The sequence below is a fragment of the Neomonachus schauinslandi genome, chromosome 11 (genome assembly GCF_002201575.2).
Source record: "Neomonachus schauinslandi chromosome 11, ASM220157v2, whole genome shotgun sequence".
Classification (NCBI taxonomy): Eukaryota; Metazoa; Chordata; class Mammalia; order Carnivora; family Phocidae; genus Neomonachus; species Neomonachus schauinslandi.
The window spans coordinates 54,432,925-54,453,371 of NC_058413.1; the positions used below are offsets into that span (position 1 = coordinate 54,432,925).

The window sequence follows — 20,447 nt, forward strand, 5'->3', positions numbered from 1 at the left end:
GTCCTTATATACTACTAGGAGAGACAGACAAAGAATAAAGTAATTAATGATTATAATTGCTAGGCAGACAGTAACAGTAATAGAGGGAGTGGAGAACTGGATAAAATAAAAGAATTAAATATTTACCTAATAAAAAGAATGGCTTCTAGAGTTGATTTATTTAACAGATGTTTTTTCAGGGATGAATGTTTAGAATAAAATGATGAATATTTTTATTGTATTTGACACATGACAAGATCATTGCAATGAAAATGAGAGTTGGAGGAAAGAGTTGTGGGGACTTGAAGCATTTAAAACTTAATGCTGGACAATAGCAAGTGTAACAGTTACCCTTATACATTGCTGTGAGGAATATAAAATGATGTGCTTATTCTAAAAACAGCATGGCAGTATTTCAAAAAGTTAAACAATTATCCAACACTTCCACTCCTACATATCTACTCAAGTGAATTAGAACTGTATGTCTACACAAAAACTTGTACACAAATGTTCATAGCATTATTCATAATAGCTAAAAAGTGGAAACAACCCAAAGGTCCATCATCTGATGAATGGATAAACAAAATGTGATATAACCACACAATGGAATATTATTGTTATTTTAAAAAATATTTATTAGAGAGGAGAGAGAGAACACGAGTAGGGGAGGGGCAGAGGGAGAGGGAGAGGGAGAAGCAGACTCCCTGCCGAGTGGGGAGCCCGATGTGGGGTTTGATCTCAGGAGCCGAAGTCAGATGTTCAACTGAGTGAGCCACCCAGGCCTCCCACAATAGAATATTATTGAACCATAAAAAAGGCATGAACCTTTACTATAACATGGATGAGCCTTCAAACATGTGAAATGAAAGAAGCTAGACAGGAAAGGCCACATGTTGTGTAATTTTGTTTATACAAGATGTCCAGAATAGGCAAATCTATCAAGACAGAATGTAGAATATTAGTAGATTAGTGTCATGGGCTGGGTTGGGATTGGGGAGTGACTGCTAATGGGTAAAGGGTTCCTTTTTGGGTGATGAAAATGTTCTGAAATTGGATAGTGGTGATGTTTGCACAGTTTTTAAAAACCACTGAATTTTACACTTTAAAATGGTGACTTTTCTGGTATGTACATTATCTCATTAACAAGAACCTTAATGCTTTATATGTGAAAAAAATTACAGCATTGGTGACAAAATTAAGAAGTCATCTGTATCCTGTAAAGGTGTTTTGTATTTTCTTGAGTATAAAAAGGAGATGCTTTTAATTAGTCAAATGATACAAATGACTTGATCATTCAGATAAAAAGGAAAAAATAGTGATTAAATTTTCCTTAACAGTAGTCTGAAAATGTTGCAGTGAACTGCCTTTTTACCAGCTAATTGGTCACTTGTAGCTGCATATGTGAATGAGTTAGGAGTTCCTCAAATACTGTGAAACCAAGACAGAGAGTAAAAACTCTGGATGCTGAAATCTGTTTGGTCACTGGTATTTTAATTAAGATCAGTTTCCTGAAATTGGTAGACTTGATGCAATAGCGTCTCTTTCCTTACCCCAACAGGGAGATAGGAAATAGTTAACGTTTTTTTTGTAATTTTAAAACAGTTGCTGTCAATATGATATAAATTCTGTAACAATGCAAAATTTGCATAAACTTTAAGGATATATATGCAACTTCAGAGAACTCGCTTTTTGAGGGTCAGTTACTGACTCTGGACCCCCTGGAGATGCATGTTTACTCTCCGATTGGTGGAAAAGTTTGAGAAGTACTGATACTTGAGAACAGCAGTTTTGAAAAGGCGGGAGAGAATGCTGCAATTCTCTAGTGAATTCCACCATTCAGAATTCTCAGTGAAGTCTTCAAAAAATAAAGTATAAACAGATTGCGTGTTATATTTTTATCCGTCATCTGTTCTTTCACATAATATACTTTATTTGTAAATTATTAAACTAAGCTGTGTGTAATGGCCAAGGCTAAGATATCAATTGTTTTTTTGTACACTGTAGCTGGCTTAAGCTATTTTACAGCATATAACCAAAGCTACTTATTGAAGAGCCTCAGGCTGTTTACAGCTTTCTGAGAGTATTTTGTGACTTCTCTTGAAAAAACTGTCACTAAATATAGCAGGAAGGCTATTCTTCTATAATTTCTCAGATGGCTAGGCCCATCTTGCTTGCATTTCTTAGTCCTCTGCGCAGCATAGTAGTTGTTTTTGTGTTTTTCAGCTTGGTGTAGGGAAAGAGGTAAGAATTTTGAGGAGTTAAACTGACTTAGGTTCAAATCCTGACTCTTAACCTTTTCTATCAGTGTTACCTTGGGGTAAGTTACCTTGTGTATAACCTCACACACTAATCCCTTTTAATCCTTAAAATAGTCTCATAAATATTACTTTAGTTTTTACAGAGAAGACTGACTTTTAGGTAACTTACCCAGAGTAAAACAGTATGACTCAAACTTTTCTGATTCCAAACTAGTCTTTTAATTATATCATTAAGATAAGTAGTGAGATGATAAGAGTATCCAGGTTTAAGAATATAGAATGTAATAGAAAGTAAGATCTTGGTACAAATTTCTGTTGTCACTATTTGTAAGCTGTGTACTCTTGGGAAACATCTTTTATCCCCCAGACTCTTAATTTTCTCATCTAATAAATGAGAAAGATGTTAGCTCATAAAGTTGTATTTGCTTTTTGTAAGTCCTGCTTTTACTATTATTTGGCCTGGGGGCTGTGATATAATGAGGGATTAGCAAGAGGCAGAAATGAAAACAGAGCTAGAGTGGTAGTTGGAAAGGAGACATGTTCTCTGACTAGACCCTGAGTTCTGTTAGGACAGGGACTGTTTTTTATCCCTTTAGCCCCTGCTCCTAACAAATTACTTGGCACTTAGTAGACTGTCAGAGGAATGATAGATTAGTATTGCATGATGAAGTTATATATCATCTGCTATACTGTTTTTGTAGATAAACTTAAAGTCAATTTGGATTCAGAACAAGCAGTGAAAGAAGAAAAAATAGTGGAGCAACCTCCAGTGTCTGTCACTGAACCAAACCTGGCAGCCCCTACAGGCCTGAAGAAATCCAGCAAAAAAGCAGAGCCTGTTAAGATGCAGCAGAAGGAAAAAAAAAGGTAGGAAAATTTTGTTGCCTGTGGGGGAGGAGTGTCTCTGCTGGGGGTGAGAAGGTCTGTTTGGGCTTTTTGACAGCAGGCAGTTTTCAGTTGAGTCCTAAATCCTACTTAATGCCTTAGGGATACAGCTGTATAACCAAAATGGAGAAAGAAGCTCAGTAGCTTATCTAGTGAAACTGAACTGTGGAATCAGCCAGTTTAGATGATTTAGAGCCCAAAGCCAGTTTTTTGGGCCCCATCTATCTAAATTGATTGTCTTTTTTTCTTTACTTCATTTTAAATTTGTGGGCATGGCATAAGTATGCCTGATTGTGTCTGTGTGTCTGTTTTTCATTTCAGATTGCCAAGCGAGGGGTTACTGTTTCCAGTCAAATTTAAGAGAAAAAGTTCTTTGTTTTCTTTTTATATCAATGAGTTTATTTTTCAAGTGGTAAAATGTAATTAGAAAAGAAAATAAAAAGCACACAAGCTGTTAAAAATGGATCCAGGAATTTGAGACACTACCTCATAGTTGGTAGGAATTAGTCTGTTGAAAGAAATTCTAAAGACACTGTCAGCACTGATAGGCCCAGAAATACCTAACTTCTGTAGCAAGGCTGGGGCTACTGTAGTAGAAAACATCAACAAAATGCTGAAGTTTCAGAGGGTCAAGGCTCTGTCCAGTGGGCCTTATCCCCAAGAATATGTGATATGGGTAGATTAAAATGTCCCCTAGCCCATGGGTAAGATACTCATTGTTGATGGTTATAGCCAGGAATGCATTCAGTATTTCAGTACCAAGTATGATGTTAACTGTATGTTTTTAGTAGATGATCTTTACTAGATAGAGGCAATCTTTTTCTATTCCTAGTTTGCAGAGGTTTTCTATGAATGGGTGCTGAATTTTGACAGATGCTTTTTCTGATTTATTGAGATGCTCATTTGGTGTCTCTGTTAATGTGGTGAATTTACCTTGGTTGGTTTTTAAATGTTAAACCAACCTTGCATTCTTGAGATAAACTTCACTTTGGTCGTAAGACATTATCCTTTTTATAAATTGTTGGGTTCTATTTGCTAGTATTATAAGGATTTTTTTGCTGCTGCATCTGTCAGGTCTGTAGATCAGTTATTTTCTTTTCTGTTAATGTCTTTATCAGATTTCAGTATCAAAGTTACACTAACTTCATAAAATTAGTCGGGAGTAGTTTCCTTCTCTGTGATCTGAGTTTATGTAATATATGTATTATTTTTTTTCCCTAAAGATTTGATAAAATTCACCAGTGAATCCAAACCCAGAGTTTTCTTTGTGGGAAGGTTTATTTTATTAATTTGGTTTCTTTAAATAGAGCTATTTAAATTTTCTTGTTCTTGTTGGGTCAGTTTTGGTTTTTTTTAAATATATATATATATATATTTTTTTTTTTTTTTTTTTTTTAAGATTTTACTCATTTGACAGAGGGGGGTGCAGGCAGAGGCAGAGGGAGAAGCAGACTCCCTGCTGAGGACCCTGGGATCATGACCCGAGCCGAAGGCACTTAACTGACTGAGCTACCCAGGCGCCCCAGTTTTGGTTATATTTTTAAAGGAATTTATTTCATCTAAGTTGTTGAGTTTATTGGCATAAAGTTACTAATATAGTCTTATTCTTTGAGTATCTATAGAATCTGTACTTATCACTACAGATTCCTTCATTCTTTCATTGCTAATATTGGTAATATGTAGTTTTGTCTTTTTTTAAATCAGGCTTATAAAAAGGTTTATTAATTTTGTTAATCTTTTGCCCCAAAATAACAACTTTCAGCTTTGTTAATTTTTTTCTATTTTATTTCATTGATTTCTGCTCTTCATTATTTTTTTCCTACTCATTTGAGGTTTGTTTTTTTCTAGCTTGAGGTAGAAAAATAAGTTGATATTTAAAGTTACATAAGAAATAAGTTACTTGAAGATAAAAACTATATCTCATACATATTTGAATAGGGTGGTAGAGTATCCAGAGGAGCTAACTAATGACAAGATGAAGTCTAGGTTTTTTATTATGTCATTAGAATCACGTTAAGGTCTTAGGTCTATGCCTTTGCCCATATTTTCTCTTTAAAATATTTGTTTTTTTCTCTTTAATATCTTTGTCTCCCGTTTTTATCTGATAAACTTCCATTTAGCTTTCAGTTTTCAAGTAAGAGTCTTGTCCCATAACATTTTATTTGTCCAGTAATATCTATCACATTGTCTTATATTTGGTGGTGTTTATATCTATTTATTTCTCCTGCCAGAGCTTCTTGAGAACAGTGTTCTTCATCTTTCATCCTCCGTGTTTAGCCAAGAGCCTCTACTTAGTAGCTGTTTATTTAATGCTTGTTGAATGGTTGAAAGGCCAATAGGAGAAGTAAGAAGGAATTTGTAGGAATTTGTAATGATTCTTGATGAGTTGGTAAGTAGCTTCCAATGATCAATATAAAGAGCTAGAAAAATGTTTAATTCTAGTCAACCCATTCAGTGACTTAGTTGTGGTCAGTTAGCAGAGTGTCCTTAAAAAGAATCCTTATTGGTCTACTTTGACTCTTCTGTCCTCTGGAATTAAGACCATGGGTTATGAAGCAAGACTCATAGTAGCATGTAAATACTTATATTTTTATTTTGTGTAACATGCTTAAATTATTCCTGGATGCCAACAGGGGGAAGCGAGTGGAGTTATCTGATGATGAGACAAAAGAAACTGAAAATATGAAGAAAAAGAGGAGACGAATCAAACTTCCTGAGTCTGATAGCAGTGAAGATGAAGGTGGGCATTGCTATTAATTTTTGGCTAGTGGGATTGTCTCAGTGAGCCTACTATAATAAAAATATCATACACTGGGTGGCTTAAACAAGACAGATTTGTTCCTCACAGTTCTGAAGACTGAGAAGTACAAAATCAAGTCACTGCCTGATGTGTAGTTCCTGGTGGGAGCTCTCTTCCTAGTTTGTAGGATACCTTCTTGCCGTATCCTCATGTGGTAGAGAGAGAAATCGTCTCTCTCGTATCTCTTATGAGGGCAGTAATCTCATTCCATTAATTACCTCCCAGAGGCCTCACGTCCAGATACCATCACATTAGGGATTAGAGCTCCAGCATATGAATTTTGGGGGAACACAAATATTTTAGTCAGTAGCATGGGTCAATTCTTATTATGCTTAAGGAGTTAAAAAGTAATTTATTATAGGTTACAATGACAGTAGCAATCCTAGTGTTGAGAGGCATAGAGCACCATTAAAGTCTACTTTAGCCTTTTGACCAGAACCATCATTTTCTGGTAATGTGCCAAAATAATGAACATGTAAGAGAATAAGGATTATTATTGGGCACCTGGGTGGCTCAGTTGGTTGGGCGACTGCCTTCGGCTCGGGTCATGATCCTGGAGTCCCGGGATCGAGTCCCGCTTTGGGCTCCCTGCTCAATGGGGAGTCTGCTTCTCCCTCTGACCCTCCCCCCTCTCGAGCTCTCTCTCTCAAATAAATAAATAAATAAATCTTTTTAAAAAAAGGATTATTATTATATATATTATCAAAGAGCTTTTCTTTTAAAAAATGAAGTGGAGATCTTCCTTTGGCTACCTTCATGTGACTCTTTTAAATTTTTTTTTTTTAAGATTTATTTATTCATTTGAGAGAGCGAGAATGAGAGAGAGTACATGAGAGGGGGGAGGGTCAGAGGGAGAAGCAGGCTCCCGGGAGCCGGGAGCAGGGAGCCCGATGCGGGACTCGATCCCGGGACTCCAGAATCATGACCTGAGCCGAAGGCAGTTGCTTAACCAACTGAGCCACCCAGGCGCCCACCTTCATGTGAATCTTTTAAAACGGGTAATATTGTAGGCATGAAGGGTGTTGGTGGTATGGTGGTGTTCCACACTACATAAATAAACTGTGCTAAGATTAAGACTCTATAGTATCATTGTTGAAAGGGAATGATGCCATGGACCCTTTCAGTATTAGGCTGTGGGCACTGTTGTAAGATAAACAGAATAAGGGCAAGATTCTTACCTGGAAAATTAATGTGCCTTTTCAAATAATATCAAGTATCCTAAGAGCCAAGATCTCTTCCCAAAGAGTGTAAATGTGTAAATGAAGGTGTCTAGAAAGAGGAGGCTGTTAAAGAGAAAGATGCCTTTGTTGAACTCATATGCCAGATGAATTCTACCCTGCTTTGAGAACAGTGGTGAAAAGCTTGAGTTTCTGTAATCAGTTCTCCATGAATTTTGCCATACTGGGTATAAAACATTTTGAGGGGTTAGGGAGATCTAGTCCAAAGGAATTCAGCATCAGGTGAAGGTACAAAGACAAACAAACTGATGCTAAAAGAGATTAAAGAAGAATAACAAAGAAAAAGTAATCTATTCTGCTGACAAAATAAACTTGCTGGACTCTCCTCTTAACAGAAACTGCTGTAAGAACAACTGAAAATGGCAACAGAGGTTCCCCCAAAGCAACTCAGCAACTGTACATGTACAAATGAGTGAAAAAGCTAATTATATAAACAGATGATTGTAACGTAAAAGAAATGAACCAGACCCAAGAAATTGTACAAGGAGATTAAATCTATGATAGAGGGTACATCTTTGACTCTTCCATGGATTTAGATCCTAACAGCCATGCTTACATGTTGGAGTTTATGGACTCTGATATCCCACGAGAGGTATAGTGCCCACCAGAGCTAGGGTTTTTTAATGACTCTGGAATGGGTAGGGATAGGGCATTGTGAGCATCCCAGAGGGGCAGTTGCTGTATACTCATTCCATGTCATTTATCAAAATGCTTTGACCAAGACTACTGAAAGGAGGATACCCAAGCATGTAGATGAAACAAGAACCATCAAGGATCACTCTGACCAGTTAAGAATTGAGGAGAAATAGAGGGAATTCCGTGCAGATACACGGGAAAATAATTAGGAAGTAACAGGAATATGTGCTAATTGGATTAATCTTCCATATTTCCAACCAGGAAAAGGACTTGGGGAAGATTCTGGAAGAGTCTTTCAACCCATCAGCCTAATGTACTTTGAAAAGATAAACTAGATAAACTAGATACTCTAGTGAAGGAGTCCACTCTAAGTCAAGGAATTACTGTGGTTGATTGAGCACTCATTACATACTTCTGAAATATTCTCTGTAGTTCTGATCCTTAGCCCACAAAAATAATACCTGTGGGTGATTAGAAATATGAGTGGGGTTATTTGGAAAGAAGTGAGAAGAGATGTGATAGAGGTGGACAATCTATAATAATAGATAATATAGATGAGAGGCTGTCAGATTTTTTATCTAGTAAAAATAATTTTTAGCATCTGACTAAATTTATAAACCTTTGCCATTTTATTCCTAAATTTTTTGTCTCAAAGCCAATGAGCTTTGATTTAAACCTTCACACTGCCTCTAACCTATTACCATTTTGTTACCAATATATGTTATTCAGTATGCTGCCTTCAGCTGGAAATTAGCAGATGAGCAACAGGAGTGGAGGAAATGGCAGGGACTTTGGAGTCAAACAGACCTGAATTTAAATCTTACCTCTTCCACTTACTGTATGATTTTAGGCAGATTATTTAACTTCTCCATTTCTTTGTTTCTCCATTTCTAAATTGGGGAGGTTGTCACACACTGTGTAGGTTTTTTATGAACATCAAATAAGATATATCAGCAGTGCCGGGACAGCGCTTAACATAGCAGGTTTTCTTACTATTCACCCCACTTTTTTTATGGAGGTGTTCAGTAAGTGTTTAACAGTAGTAAGTCTCTTCTTAGAAGTTCTGTTCAACTTCGTATGTTTAACTCCCTACTTAAGGGACTTTTCCTTTGTTTCTCTTCTTGGCAGAGGCATGAGCACGTTAAGCAGTTCTACGTACTCTGTAAAGCAAGAAAAGGCCAGACCCAGAAAGAAATCACATTAAGAGTAATGTCTACATTACTAGGAAAAAATAGTTTTAACTGATATGTTTAAGTTTTTGCTAACATTTTCAGTTTTTGCCAGTTGCTTATGGAGAATGTTAAGCAAATGACCCTCCTCTTTTTAAAAGGTTCAGATAGGTAGTTTAAAAAATTTCCTAGGAAGCTATGAATGATTTCTAGGATTTCTAATTACCTGTCTCTGCCATAGAACTCTATGATTAAACAGTGGTTACATCACTGGATCCTTAAAATTAGTTTTACCACAGTTCTTTTTTTTTTTTTTTTTAAAGGTTTTATTTATTTGACAGAGAGAGACAGCAAGAGAGGGAACACAAGCAGGGGGAGTGGGAAAGGGAGAAGCAGGCTCCCCGCCGAGCAGGGAGCCCGACTGGGGGCTCGATCCCAGGATGCTGGGATCATGACCTGAGCCGAAGGCAGATGCTTAACAACTGAGCCACCCAGGCGCCCCTTTACCACAGTTCTTATTCTGCACCAACAAAGGTTGTTTTCCTGGGATAAGTGTTACATTTCACTATTTGAGTACCTTTTATCTGAAGAGCTGCAAATTCATTGCAAATATATTTAAACTACACCAATGTATGAAACATTCCTTATGCTTATGTCACTAAAAATACATCAAGGGAGAATGCTTGCCTTGATGGTAAAGACTAAAGTAGGCAGACATGGATTCTAGCATATGAATGTGGGCAAATTTTTTTTAAAACAAATAATAGGAATAGGGATTTTGTGGGATTATTATGAGAATGAATGATTATTGTTTGTAAAGCCCAGAAAATTCTAGTTGTTTTCCCTATCCTTCCTTTCTTAAAATATTTTACATAAAAACATTTTTTTAAACAAAGTGATACACAATTTGAAAAATCAGATAAAATAGAAGTTTTGTAATAGATAGTAACCTCTCCTATCTGACTCATCTAATTGACTGATGCTTCTCTTGTCAACTTTCTCCCATCTGCCTTCCATCTTTTGGGGATTTGTTGAAAATTCTTACTCATTCCAAGTTCTTGGCTCCCTCTTCTTTTCTCTTCCCTGGTATGGTGGGGATGGGGGTGAAGGGGCAGGTTTACAGCATTTCATTCCTTTGTCATCATTGTAATGATTCTCTTTGGGTGGATGTGGAAGGGAGAGGGAGGTATATGCTGACTTTTCCTTGACCTAGAAGCCCCTCATCCCAAATGTAGTTCAGAAAATGATTGTTTTCCTTTATTTAAAAATATTGTTATTTGTTGGGCGCCTGGGTGGCTCAGATAGTTAAGCGTCTGCCTTCCGCTTAGGTCATGGTCCCAGGGTTCTGGGATTGAGCCCCACATCAGGCTCCCTGCTCAGCATCCCTCTGCCTCTCCCCCTGTTCATGCTCTCTCTCTCACTCTCTGTATCTCTGTGTCTCATATGAATAAATAAAATCTTAAAAAAAAAATATATATATATTGTTATTTGTGTTCAGTGCCAGGGATATTGTGATGTTTCTGCCTCTCTGGAGGTTAGAGTCGGGGGGAATCTAGATAAACAATTCCATACAGTTCAGTGAGAGGGGTCTTAGAGGGTGCCACTAGGATTTTCGTGGTTACCGAAGTGGAAATAGAATTAAAACTCCTAAATTTATTACTGTGAGTACTCAAAATTCCTTTTCTTTGGCTTTCTCACTATGTAAACTTTCCTCCTGCCCGTGAAAAACATGTGTACAGCTTTCTTAATTGCTATACCTTCAGAAAAATGGGAGCTTGGTTCTGTGGTCTGACTTCTTTGCTTACTTGAGCTCCTGTCATGTTCTAGCCTCCCAGAGCTGTGTTACTAGCTGGACCACTTTCCTCATATGTTTCTGACTCTTGTTTCCCAGAGCTTATAAAGTTTTGGGGCCCGTTTCATACTGAACTGTATAATTTATTGTTTCGTTCTGGCTTTTGTTTTGCTTCACCTCTTTAGGTCATTTGGCCTTGAACCCTCCACTGTCATAATTTTTAACACTGACCTAATCAGTTGGGAGAATTTCAGATCCAAGACTTGTGCTAAAAATCTGAATACAGCCAGGAGGTTCAGGGAGCAGGTGAGGCTAAGCAGCTACCCAGTCTTTTTACCAGCAGTTTCTTTGTGATGATTAAGCAATAGGTCAGCTGAGGATTTTCACTTCCTCTCTCATGAGCCTTATACAAACCACTATCTCTGGAACTGTTCAGGAATGATGGGATCCCTCTGGTGATGCTCTTTTCTCGGGTGATACCACTTCCAGAGCAATATTGCCTTCCCAAAAGTGTTCTTTCCTGCTAATCTCACTGTAGCAAAGCAAACTTCATCAATGGGCAATCACTAGAAATAGCTGCCCTATACAATATTGAGCAAGTCTTAGTTGTTAGAGCTATAATTGTGACTGTTTCAGGGTAGTTTTTCCTTCAAAGTTTGTGCTCTTAAGGTCAGCTGGAAAATTTCAGCCTAACAAACATCTGTAGGTGATTGCAAATAATCCTTACGTCACAGTCACAAAGACTCTGGAATGGAACATTTGATATAATCTGAGAATTATATCCACTTAATCTTAAAATGTCTGCCCTGAATGGTGAGGCAACACAGGATAGTTGGAAGAGTAAGGCTGTGGCATCAGACTGACTGGGGTTGAAAACTTCCTGTTTCAGTTGTAAGCTCTGACCTTGGCAAGTTCATTAACCTCTTTGAGTCTCTTTTTTACTCAATTGTAATGTGCGAATAATATTTGTTTCTTAGGGTTGTTGTGAGGATAAATGAAACAATTGTAAGTGGAATACATGACACATGGTGGATGATCAGTGGATGTTTATAAAACAACTTTATGGGCGCCTGGGTGGCTCAGTTGTTAAGCATCTGCCTTCGGCTCAGGTCATGATCCCAGGGTACTGGGATCGAGCCCTGCATCGGGCTCCCTGCTCCGCGGGAAGCCTGCTTCTCCCTTTCCCACTCCCCCTGCTTATGTTCCCTCTCTCTCTCTGTCAAAAAATAAATAAAATCTTTAGGAAAAATAAAAAAAAAAATAAAACAACTTTATATCCTGACTCTCCTGTAAAATAAAAAGTTTAGTTAAGATGATCTCTAAGGTTGAGGTGCTTGGGTGGCTAAGGCGTTAATCGTCTGCCTTCAGCTCGGGTCATGATCCCAGGGTGCTGGGATCGAGCCCCACATCGGGCCCACTGATCAGTGGGAAGCCTGCTTCTCCCTCTCCCACTCCCCCTGCTTGTGTTCCCTCTCTCGCTGTGTCTCTCTCAAATAAATCTTTTTTAAAAAATTTATATATCTTTAAAAAAAATGATCTCTAAGGTATATTCCAGCTTTAATAATTCTTAATTCTCTGGTTTTCTTTGTATAAAATTAAGAAAATGTGTATTTTTTTTTTTTTTTTTAAAGATTTAGCTACCTGTGGAGACAGAGAGTGAGCAGGGGAAGGGGCAGAGGGAGAGAATCTTCAAACAGACTCCCCTTGAGCACAGAGCCCAGCATGGGGCTCAATCCCATGACCCATGAGATCATGGCCTGAGCCAAGAGTTGGATGCTCAACCAACTGAGCCATCCAGGCGCCCCAAGAAAATGTATATTTTAAAGATATATAACTGCAGAGCCCTTGGTTGTCATGAATTACTGCTTGCAAAATGTCCTTTGTTGGACATGGAAGTTTAAAAAGCCATTGGAGGTGTTGTACCAGATAGGGCCACAGTTCTCTTATCTAAGCTTGTTTCATTATTTCAGTCATACCAGATTCTCCTGGGGATTATGAAGCTGAGTCACCATCCCCACCTCCTCCTCCTTCTCCACCTCCGGAACCACTGCCGAATAATGAACCGGAGCCTCCTTCTGTCAAGGTAAACCTTTACTGGGATGGTTGCCTTTCCATCTGTCCTTTATCTCCCAAGAACCTGAAACTCCTGTGCTGAATCGGTTGCTGCTGTACAGTTCACCGATACCAGTAGATGGCTCTTGTCTCATTTTGCTCTCCTGTAGGTACTACAGACTGGGCATTGCCTCTTACCTGAAGCGAGGGTTCAGCTATAGGGGCAGAGTCTTAGGAAGGTTGCAGGGGTGAAGCCTGGGAGCGGTTTTGTTTGCATGACCTCCAGCATCAGGGCTGCTGTGCTACTCAGCTCCTGTTGGAATTGTACAAAATAAGGTGTTGCCTGCATCAGAGCAAAGGGTGGGGAAAATAGAACAAACAATTATGCACATTTGTTACTCTTCAGAAGCTCTTTTGGAAGGGCAAGGTGAGAAAAGCTGGCAACAGATGGGGAAATAATAGTTTTGAATGGTCTTCATCTGCACCTTGTCTACATCTATTAGTGTAGATAAAGAAGAGTTGAGGAGAAGGGTGCTAACAAGTTTTTTTTTCCCTTTATGACTTTAGTTTTCCTTAAGTCATTGTATTAAACTGTAATTTAAATTTTTGCACTAATTTCTTCGTTAGCTGAGGAGAAAATGGATGAAAGGCCAGTGGAGATAAAAGGACGTTGGTATTAGTAATAGTGTGTGAGACTAAATTATATGGGGGCAATGTTGCAGTGTCAAGTCTAAAAAAAACAAGTATCGGGGCACCTGGATGGCTCAGTTGGTTGAGCGTCTGTCTTCGGCTCAGGTCATGATCCCAGGGTCCTGGGATCAAGCCCTGTATTGGGCTCCCTGCTCAGCAGGGAGTCTGCTTCTCCCTCTCCTGGCCCTCCCTCCCTCCCTCTAGTGCTCTCTCACTCAAATAAATAAATAAAACCTTTAAAAAAATAAAATAGCAAGTGTCTACAGCAAGTGGGGATGCCATGGAAACTTCTGATCTGGTTTAGGGGCGTTCCCTTTGTGCTCCCATAATGTCTGCCACAGCCGCTCCATTAAAGGCCTAACTACAGTGGATTGCAGGGGTCTGTCTCCCCGACTAAGGTCCTTGTCCTATTGGTCTTTTTAACCATGGTGCCTGTGCTACTCAACAAAAGTTTGTTGACTGAATGAACACAGTACTTTGCTGAACATGCTACTTTTTATCTCCTAAATAGCTTGCATATACAAGAACGTAACTTGTCTGTGTGGTAGGACTGGTCCCTAAAAGGAAATGGGTAGAGTTCCTCATTCCACTTTTTATCATCATGGAATATTGGAAGGTGATTGTTGTAGATTAAAAAGCTTTTGTTATTTTTCTCTGTACATACATTGGTCAACCGAATGTTGTAACCTCTGATCTTCCTGTGATCTTTTAGAGCTCAAGTGGAGAAAAAAGAAAACGAAAGCGGGTGCTGAAATCGAAAACTTTTGTGGATGAGGAAGGCTGCATAGGTAAGAAGAGTTTTTGGCTCCAAATCTAGAGAGATGATTACCATAGAGAGGCCATAATCTCTTACAGAGCAATGCTCCTTACACTTGAGTGTGCACATGACACCCTGAAGTGAGGCCAGGCTGCTTGTCCGTGGCGCACACTCTGAGTAGCAGAGTGCAGAGAACACTACAACTAAAGTCAGAACGTGGGTGCTTGTTTGGGCCATATGCTATAGAAATGCGCTTTGAGATCTTGGATGTCCCATCACCTCTGGTGGGGAGTTTCTTGATCTATGGAATGGATGTAAAATACCCATTTTCGCCTATATGTGGAGTAGTTAAGATGCAGGTGAGGTAACATTTAAAAACACTTTCGGGGCACCTAGGTGGCTCAGTCGGTTGAGCATCTGACTCTCGATTTTGGCTCTGTTCATGATCTCAGGGTCATAAGATCGAGCCCAGTGTCAGGTTCCCTGTTTAGTGGGGAGTCTGCTTGAGATTCTTTCCTTCTGCCCCTCCCCCTGCTTGCACTCTCTCACTATCCATGTCTCTCTCTCTCAAATAAATAAATCTTTAAAAAAAAAAAAAAACTTTCAAGATGGAAACCATAATACCAACTTAAAATGTTGTTACAGACGTTGAGAAACTTTTATTTTTTTACAATGGTTGTTTTATACATTTGAACAGTGGAAAAGAAGCCCCCACAGATGAATAGACTCTGAAGAGAGTGTCAAGAATCTTCTTGGTATTTTGTCCCATTTGTTCTACAGAGGGGTTTGACTCTTCCAAATCATTTCCTTTATGTTGCCTGTTTGTAAGTCATGTTAGACTTACATAGAAAGCATGTGCTTTCTATGGTGACCTAGAGGGGAATTAGAATTTAGGTTTTGAGTTATAGGTTGATTCTTCAGCCATTGTTTAAGCTTGCCCTTCCCTTCCGCAGTTTTAACCCACACTTCTGTGGGATTTTCGCACTTACAGCCCGATAGAATGCTCCAGTCCTGATACTGTCCTTTTGTGTTTAGAAAGAGTTGTGGGCTTCGGTTTGTAAACCCCTTGTTAGTTGGATAGCCCATAATTGTAGTTTCTCCCTTCCTGCGGCACTTGCTCTCCTAAAGAAGTATTTTTTCTTTCTTGATTTTCCTTTTCTGGTTCAAACTTTCGTCTTAAAAAAATTGATCAACTCTGAAGAATCCACTTTTCCTAGGATATGTGGTTGTTCGAGCTGGTGTGAACTACATCTCATTGTTCCCCACCTCCCAGTCCTCTGAAAACACCTGTGCCATTTTAATTGTAGCATATGATTGGGGAATAAAATTCCTTACATGTGGAAATTTGTCTTTTCAGTGCCAAAATTTTTTGTGAGCTTATGAATTCCAGACTTTGAGTAGGGTTGGTTTTTTATTTTTTGTTTTGTTTGCTTTCAGTCTTTTAATAGTGTATTTTTTAAGCCTTTTGGTTTGACTGTTGATGATATATATATTTACTATTGAAGTTCTTATTTTTTTTTTCTTTTAAATTTAAGAGACAAAAGCATCACTGCCAGTTTTTTCCTCCTTCTACCCCAAAAGAAAAATGTCAGCTATATCATTGTGAGCATTCACTGGGAGTTTGTGGCTAATAACCTATTGCTTTGTTCAAAACACAGCACTCAAGTTTGGGCCAGGTATGGGATGTGGGTTTTTTGCACTCCAGTCTCCAGATAGGACTATTAAGAGCCTTGGATGCAACAATGAAAACTGTGCTCTCATAGCATCTTTTTTTTTTTTAAGGTTTTTAGTCCAAGCTCAACCTAATGAATCTTGGCTCCTGTTACCAACAAAGTAGTTGTGCTTTCCTCTCTCTGTTCAGACTATTCCAAGTGTACCAGCACAGGGGGCTTACCCTGTCCTCCGCTGGATCAGAGTTGGTACGGGGTTTTTAAAAACTGGTCTTTCCCTTTCTGTGAGTTTGCTGCGGGGACTGGGGAGTTGAGCCCCTGAGATAAGTTTGGGGTAGACTTCTAGACAAGGTGGATTTCTAAGAGCAAAACGTTGTTTGAGTAGAGAATAATTCTGTGTTACCCATGTAAACTGGGTTCTTTTTATGGCAGGTCAGAACAGTTGCATGTTACTCAGTTAAAATAAAGATTCTGTATCTTTTAAGTTGAAATCTCCTTTGTCCTGTAGTTTGAAGTAATACAGCTTTGAATACAGAAATCCTTCTTTTAGCTCTCGAGGTATACCAAGTGTGCTGCTTAAGAAATTTTGTTGGTGTTGCCCTGACTGGTTTTTAACTCCCCCAAGCAATGCATTGCACAGAATTGGCAATGAGACAACCAGTGGTTTCAGTATTAAGTAATGAAATAATGAGCTAATTGATGTTGGAGTTCAATAGTAAAGACCTGCTGTCATTTGAATACAAAATACACCTTATGTATGAAGGAGCAAGTCTTATACCACCAACTAGTAGTAAGTTGTTTCTTTTTTATATCTGCATGTGACTCTTCAGACTTTCCTAATTTGAGATTTTGAGTAAATAGCAGCTCATAAGCTTGTTCCAATAATCCAGTTACATAATGCTTTTCAATTTGCCTATGAGATGGTGGTGGTATTCAGGGATCGTAATTGCTGAACTAATAGGTATGCCATGGGAATTCCCTAAGTATCTTAGAGCAACATTTCTCAAACTTGGCTGAGTATATGCATTACTTGAGGATCTTGCTGAAGATCAGTAGGCCCTTGGGCAGGACCTGAAATTCTGCATTTCTAGTAAACTCATGGGAGATTCTAACGTCACTGGTCTGTGGAAGACAGTTGAGTAATAAGGCCTTTGAGAACACTTTATATATATATTTAAAGCTTATCAGTGTTTTTAGCCTGTAAGTTGACAGGAATCAGCAAAGTGAATTCTAGGCTCGTGAAAGGAATGACAAATTCTAGGAACTCTTAAGGAGGGAACCATTAATTATGCAACCTTAATGGGATTAGATATGGAGAAGGGATGCTCCACTGGCAATAGCCAGTTGACCTCCAAGATGGCTTTCCCATTGTGAGGGGGGGAAATAGCATGGAAGGTTACTTGCCTAAGATTACTAGGTGCATCCGGACCTTCCGTGGTACCTTACCTTCCATACCTTACTCCATTTTACAGGAGAGGAAAGAACAGTGATTGTCAAAGTGTGGTCCCCAGATCAGCAGACCAGCATTCCCTGGGAACATGTTAGAAAAGCAAATTCTCAGGTCTATCCCCGACCTCCTGAATCTGAAACTCTGGAAATAGAACCCAGCAATCTGTTTTAACAAGCCCTGCAGGTGATCCTGATGCACATCAAAAGTTTGAGAAATGTAAGTGACAGAATAGATGTTAGAATGCAGATATGTTTGATTACAAAGCCACTGCCTCTAGAACAGTTTGACTAATATGTTTTATTAGAAAGAACAATCAGTAGTTAAGTGCTTAAAACTGTTATTGTTCTTTAATGGGAAAAATACCTTTCACTTCAATCGCTTGAGCATTTATTATGCATATTAGGTTACTGTGTTCAGCGAAGAGGAGATGTTTTCCTTTACTGTTTCTCTTCATCCTCCTGCTGCAACCAGGAGGGCTGAGAAAGAATTTAGATGTTAATACAGCTGCTGCAGCTCTCTCAAGTCACAGGAAGGTGGCATTATACTGTTTCTCGTGTTTGGTTTGTGCACTGCAGTCATACTGAAGAGACCCTCATCAGTTCTGTGACATCATTGTCCGAAGTTAGTGCCTGTGCCCTTTTCAGCATCTTTGTACTAACTGCTCACTTTTCAAAGTTTCCATTGGGAAGGGATCAGTGGATATTATTGGTATAAGAAAAGGCAAATTATGCCTTTGGCTGATAGGCAGTTCAGAGAATTGGTAACTTTGTTTCTCATTTTACCACTCCATACTTAAAACTATCAAGGTTGTCATATGATTGAATTCGCTTGAGGCAGTTATCTTCATGATATAGACCACTACTAAGTCTTGGGTCATTCAGAACTAAGAACTGAACAATTGAGTAATCTACAATTCTTTGTACTTAGGATGTGCAGAGTGGATGATATCAGGATAGAGCTAGCCAAGGGGGTCTGTAACTGTGAGCCTAGTTGGACAGGATGGGGACTGGCAAATAGAGAAGAGATTAGGGCCAGGGAAACCAACAATGGAAATAGGTAGGCACTGTTGGTCAGGGAAATGAAACTGAAGAAGTTAGTCAAAGCATGGAGGTAGAAGTAGGTGTTTGAGATATAGACAGTTCCAGTGCAGAGTTTGAGAAGTTAGCTAGCATAGACCAGGACCCAAATGCAGAATTTGGGCAATCAAAGGATAAGGGCCCATTGAAAGGCATGGGACATAGCATGAGACAGTGAAGTCGAATGTTGTTTCTGAACCCCAACTAGAGATTGTGTGAGCTCAGGATACATACTTCCTACCTGTGGCCAGATGTGATCTCCCAATGGGAGAAAGCTTCAGGACTAGGTGAGCACACCTGCCTTTATCAGAGGATCTAAGGGAATCAGAGTGAACAAGACATATCATTCTCTTAATGGTAGTATTCTAAATGACTCGACCCATTCCTATCCCATTTTTTCCTTATTCTGCCAGTGACTGAAAAAGTCTACGAGAGTGAATCCTGCACAGATAGTGAAGACGAGCTTAAGATGAAGACCTCCTCTGTACACAGACCCTCTACTATGACTGTGAAAAAAGAACCCAAAGAAGAACGAAAGGGCCCAAAGAAAGGGACTGCTGCTCTGGGCAAAGCCAACAGACAAGTGTCCATTACTGGCTTCTTCCAGAGGAAGTGAACTGCTGACTCTGTTAAGTCAGAGACATGGAGTGGTCCAAGGAGAAGACCAAGACACAGACTCTCGCTTACTGTGTAAGTTCATCTTGTGCCTCACCTTGCCTCTATCAAAAGACTTCTTCCATCCTGTGAGGTTTATACTGTTTCTGGTTTTTAACCAAAGGGAAAGCACCTGGAAGCAAGAGGCAAAAGAATATTTAAGAAGCCGTTGTGTTCTAAGGACATTTTTTTAAGCACAATCTTTGACCTGTTCTGGAGAAGAATTCACTCCAAAAATAAATTGGAACAGGTTTCAGAATTATCACTGAAGCCATTTAGTTGCTAATTCATTGGGCCCTACCCACCCTGTGCCCTGAGCACTTACGGCTCTGGAAGTATTCTTCCTTGTTCCTTTGCATTCTCTGGACTTGTGTGGGTCTTCATTTATCCCTGATTTTTACTGGACATGTTTACCACTCCCCCTATAATCCCTTCCCCACTACCATATTTCTGTATGAAGCCATTTTCTGTAAGTCTTTTAAATCTTGGTTGGACTAAAGGCTGAAACAAAAATCTCCCTGTAATCCTCTAATCCTCTCTTCCTCCGTTATAAAGTACACTGACTCCTGGCTACAGACCAGCACATTGCTTGTGTTCTCCCCCCTTTCACAAAAGCTCTCTGGACCTTCATTTGCAATTAGTAGGTAGGGAAAAGCTTCAGGCAGAGCACAAATAGAAATGTAATGGTACATTCAACTCCATCAGAAATTACTTAGTGTCAGCTTTGATGACAGTAGAGGCCTTGCCATGTTGCTGACACAGGGCATGCTTTACACTGCTCTTTGTGATTTTTGTGTCCTCCCCTCTCCCACTCTCGATACCTAGAGAGTGAAACCCAGGCAATGAAATGGAGGCTAAAAAGAGAAGTCCCTTTCCACATGCAGAGTACAATAGTTAAGAAAAATTTCTCCTTCTCGAGGAACCTGAATGTTCAGAAATGGCAATTTTCCAGGAATGTAATGAGGCAGATAAAGCACACAGTTTTATACAGAGGTTGTTCATTTGTATTTTTAACCTTCCTATTTGCCTAAAAATACGGGCTGCCACAAGAAAAGATGGAGAGACAGAGTTGTTAATAGGACTAAACAGCAAGTAAAACATTTTCGTTTGTTACTTATGGAAAATCATCTATTCCAGTGATAACTTTTAAGCAGTTTTCATTATGGCTGGATAGTGAGCTCAGTGGATTGAGGGGGTGTGGTGGTGAATCCTGCACAGTGAGTTCCGGGCGAAGGAACGCAGGCTCGGCTGCTGGAGTTACTCACGACTGACAGACGAGGACTGTTTAACTTAGCCTGCGTATGTCATGATGCAGTCAGCCGTCCACTGTTTAAGGTTAGG

General features: G+C 39.2%; 1 protein-coding gene across 1 annotated transcript in view; it reads left to right on the forward strand.

Annotated features, from left to right (window-relative positions):
* Positions 1-19,639, forward strand: part of POLD3 (DNA polymerase delta 3, accessory subunit) — a 45,372-nt gene extending 25,733 nt beyond the window's left edge. The window contains exons 8-12 of the mRNA XM_021704674.1: positions 2,939-3,104; positions 5,756-5,862; positions 12,728-12,840; positions 14,212-14,287; positions 18,866-19,639. Of these exons, the coding sequence (XP_021560349.1) occupies positions 2,939-3,104; positions 5,756-5,862; positions 12,728-12,840; positions 14,212-14,287; positions 18,866-19,068 (665 nt within the window). The 3' untranslated portion in view covers positions 19,069-19,639. The remainder of the gene's footprint in view (positions 1-2,938; positions 3,105-5,755; positions 5,863-12,727; positions 12,841-14,211; positions 14,288-18,865) is intronic.
* The last annotated feature ends 808 nt before the right edge of the window (positions 19,640-20,447 follow it).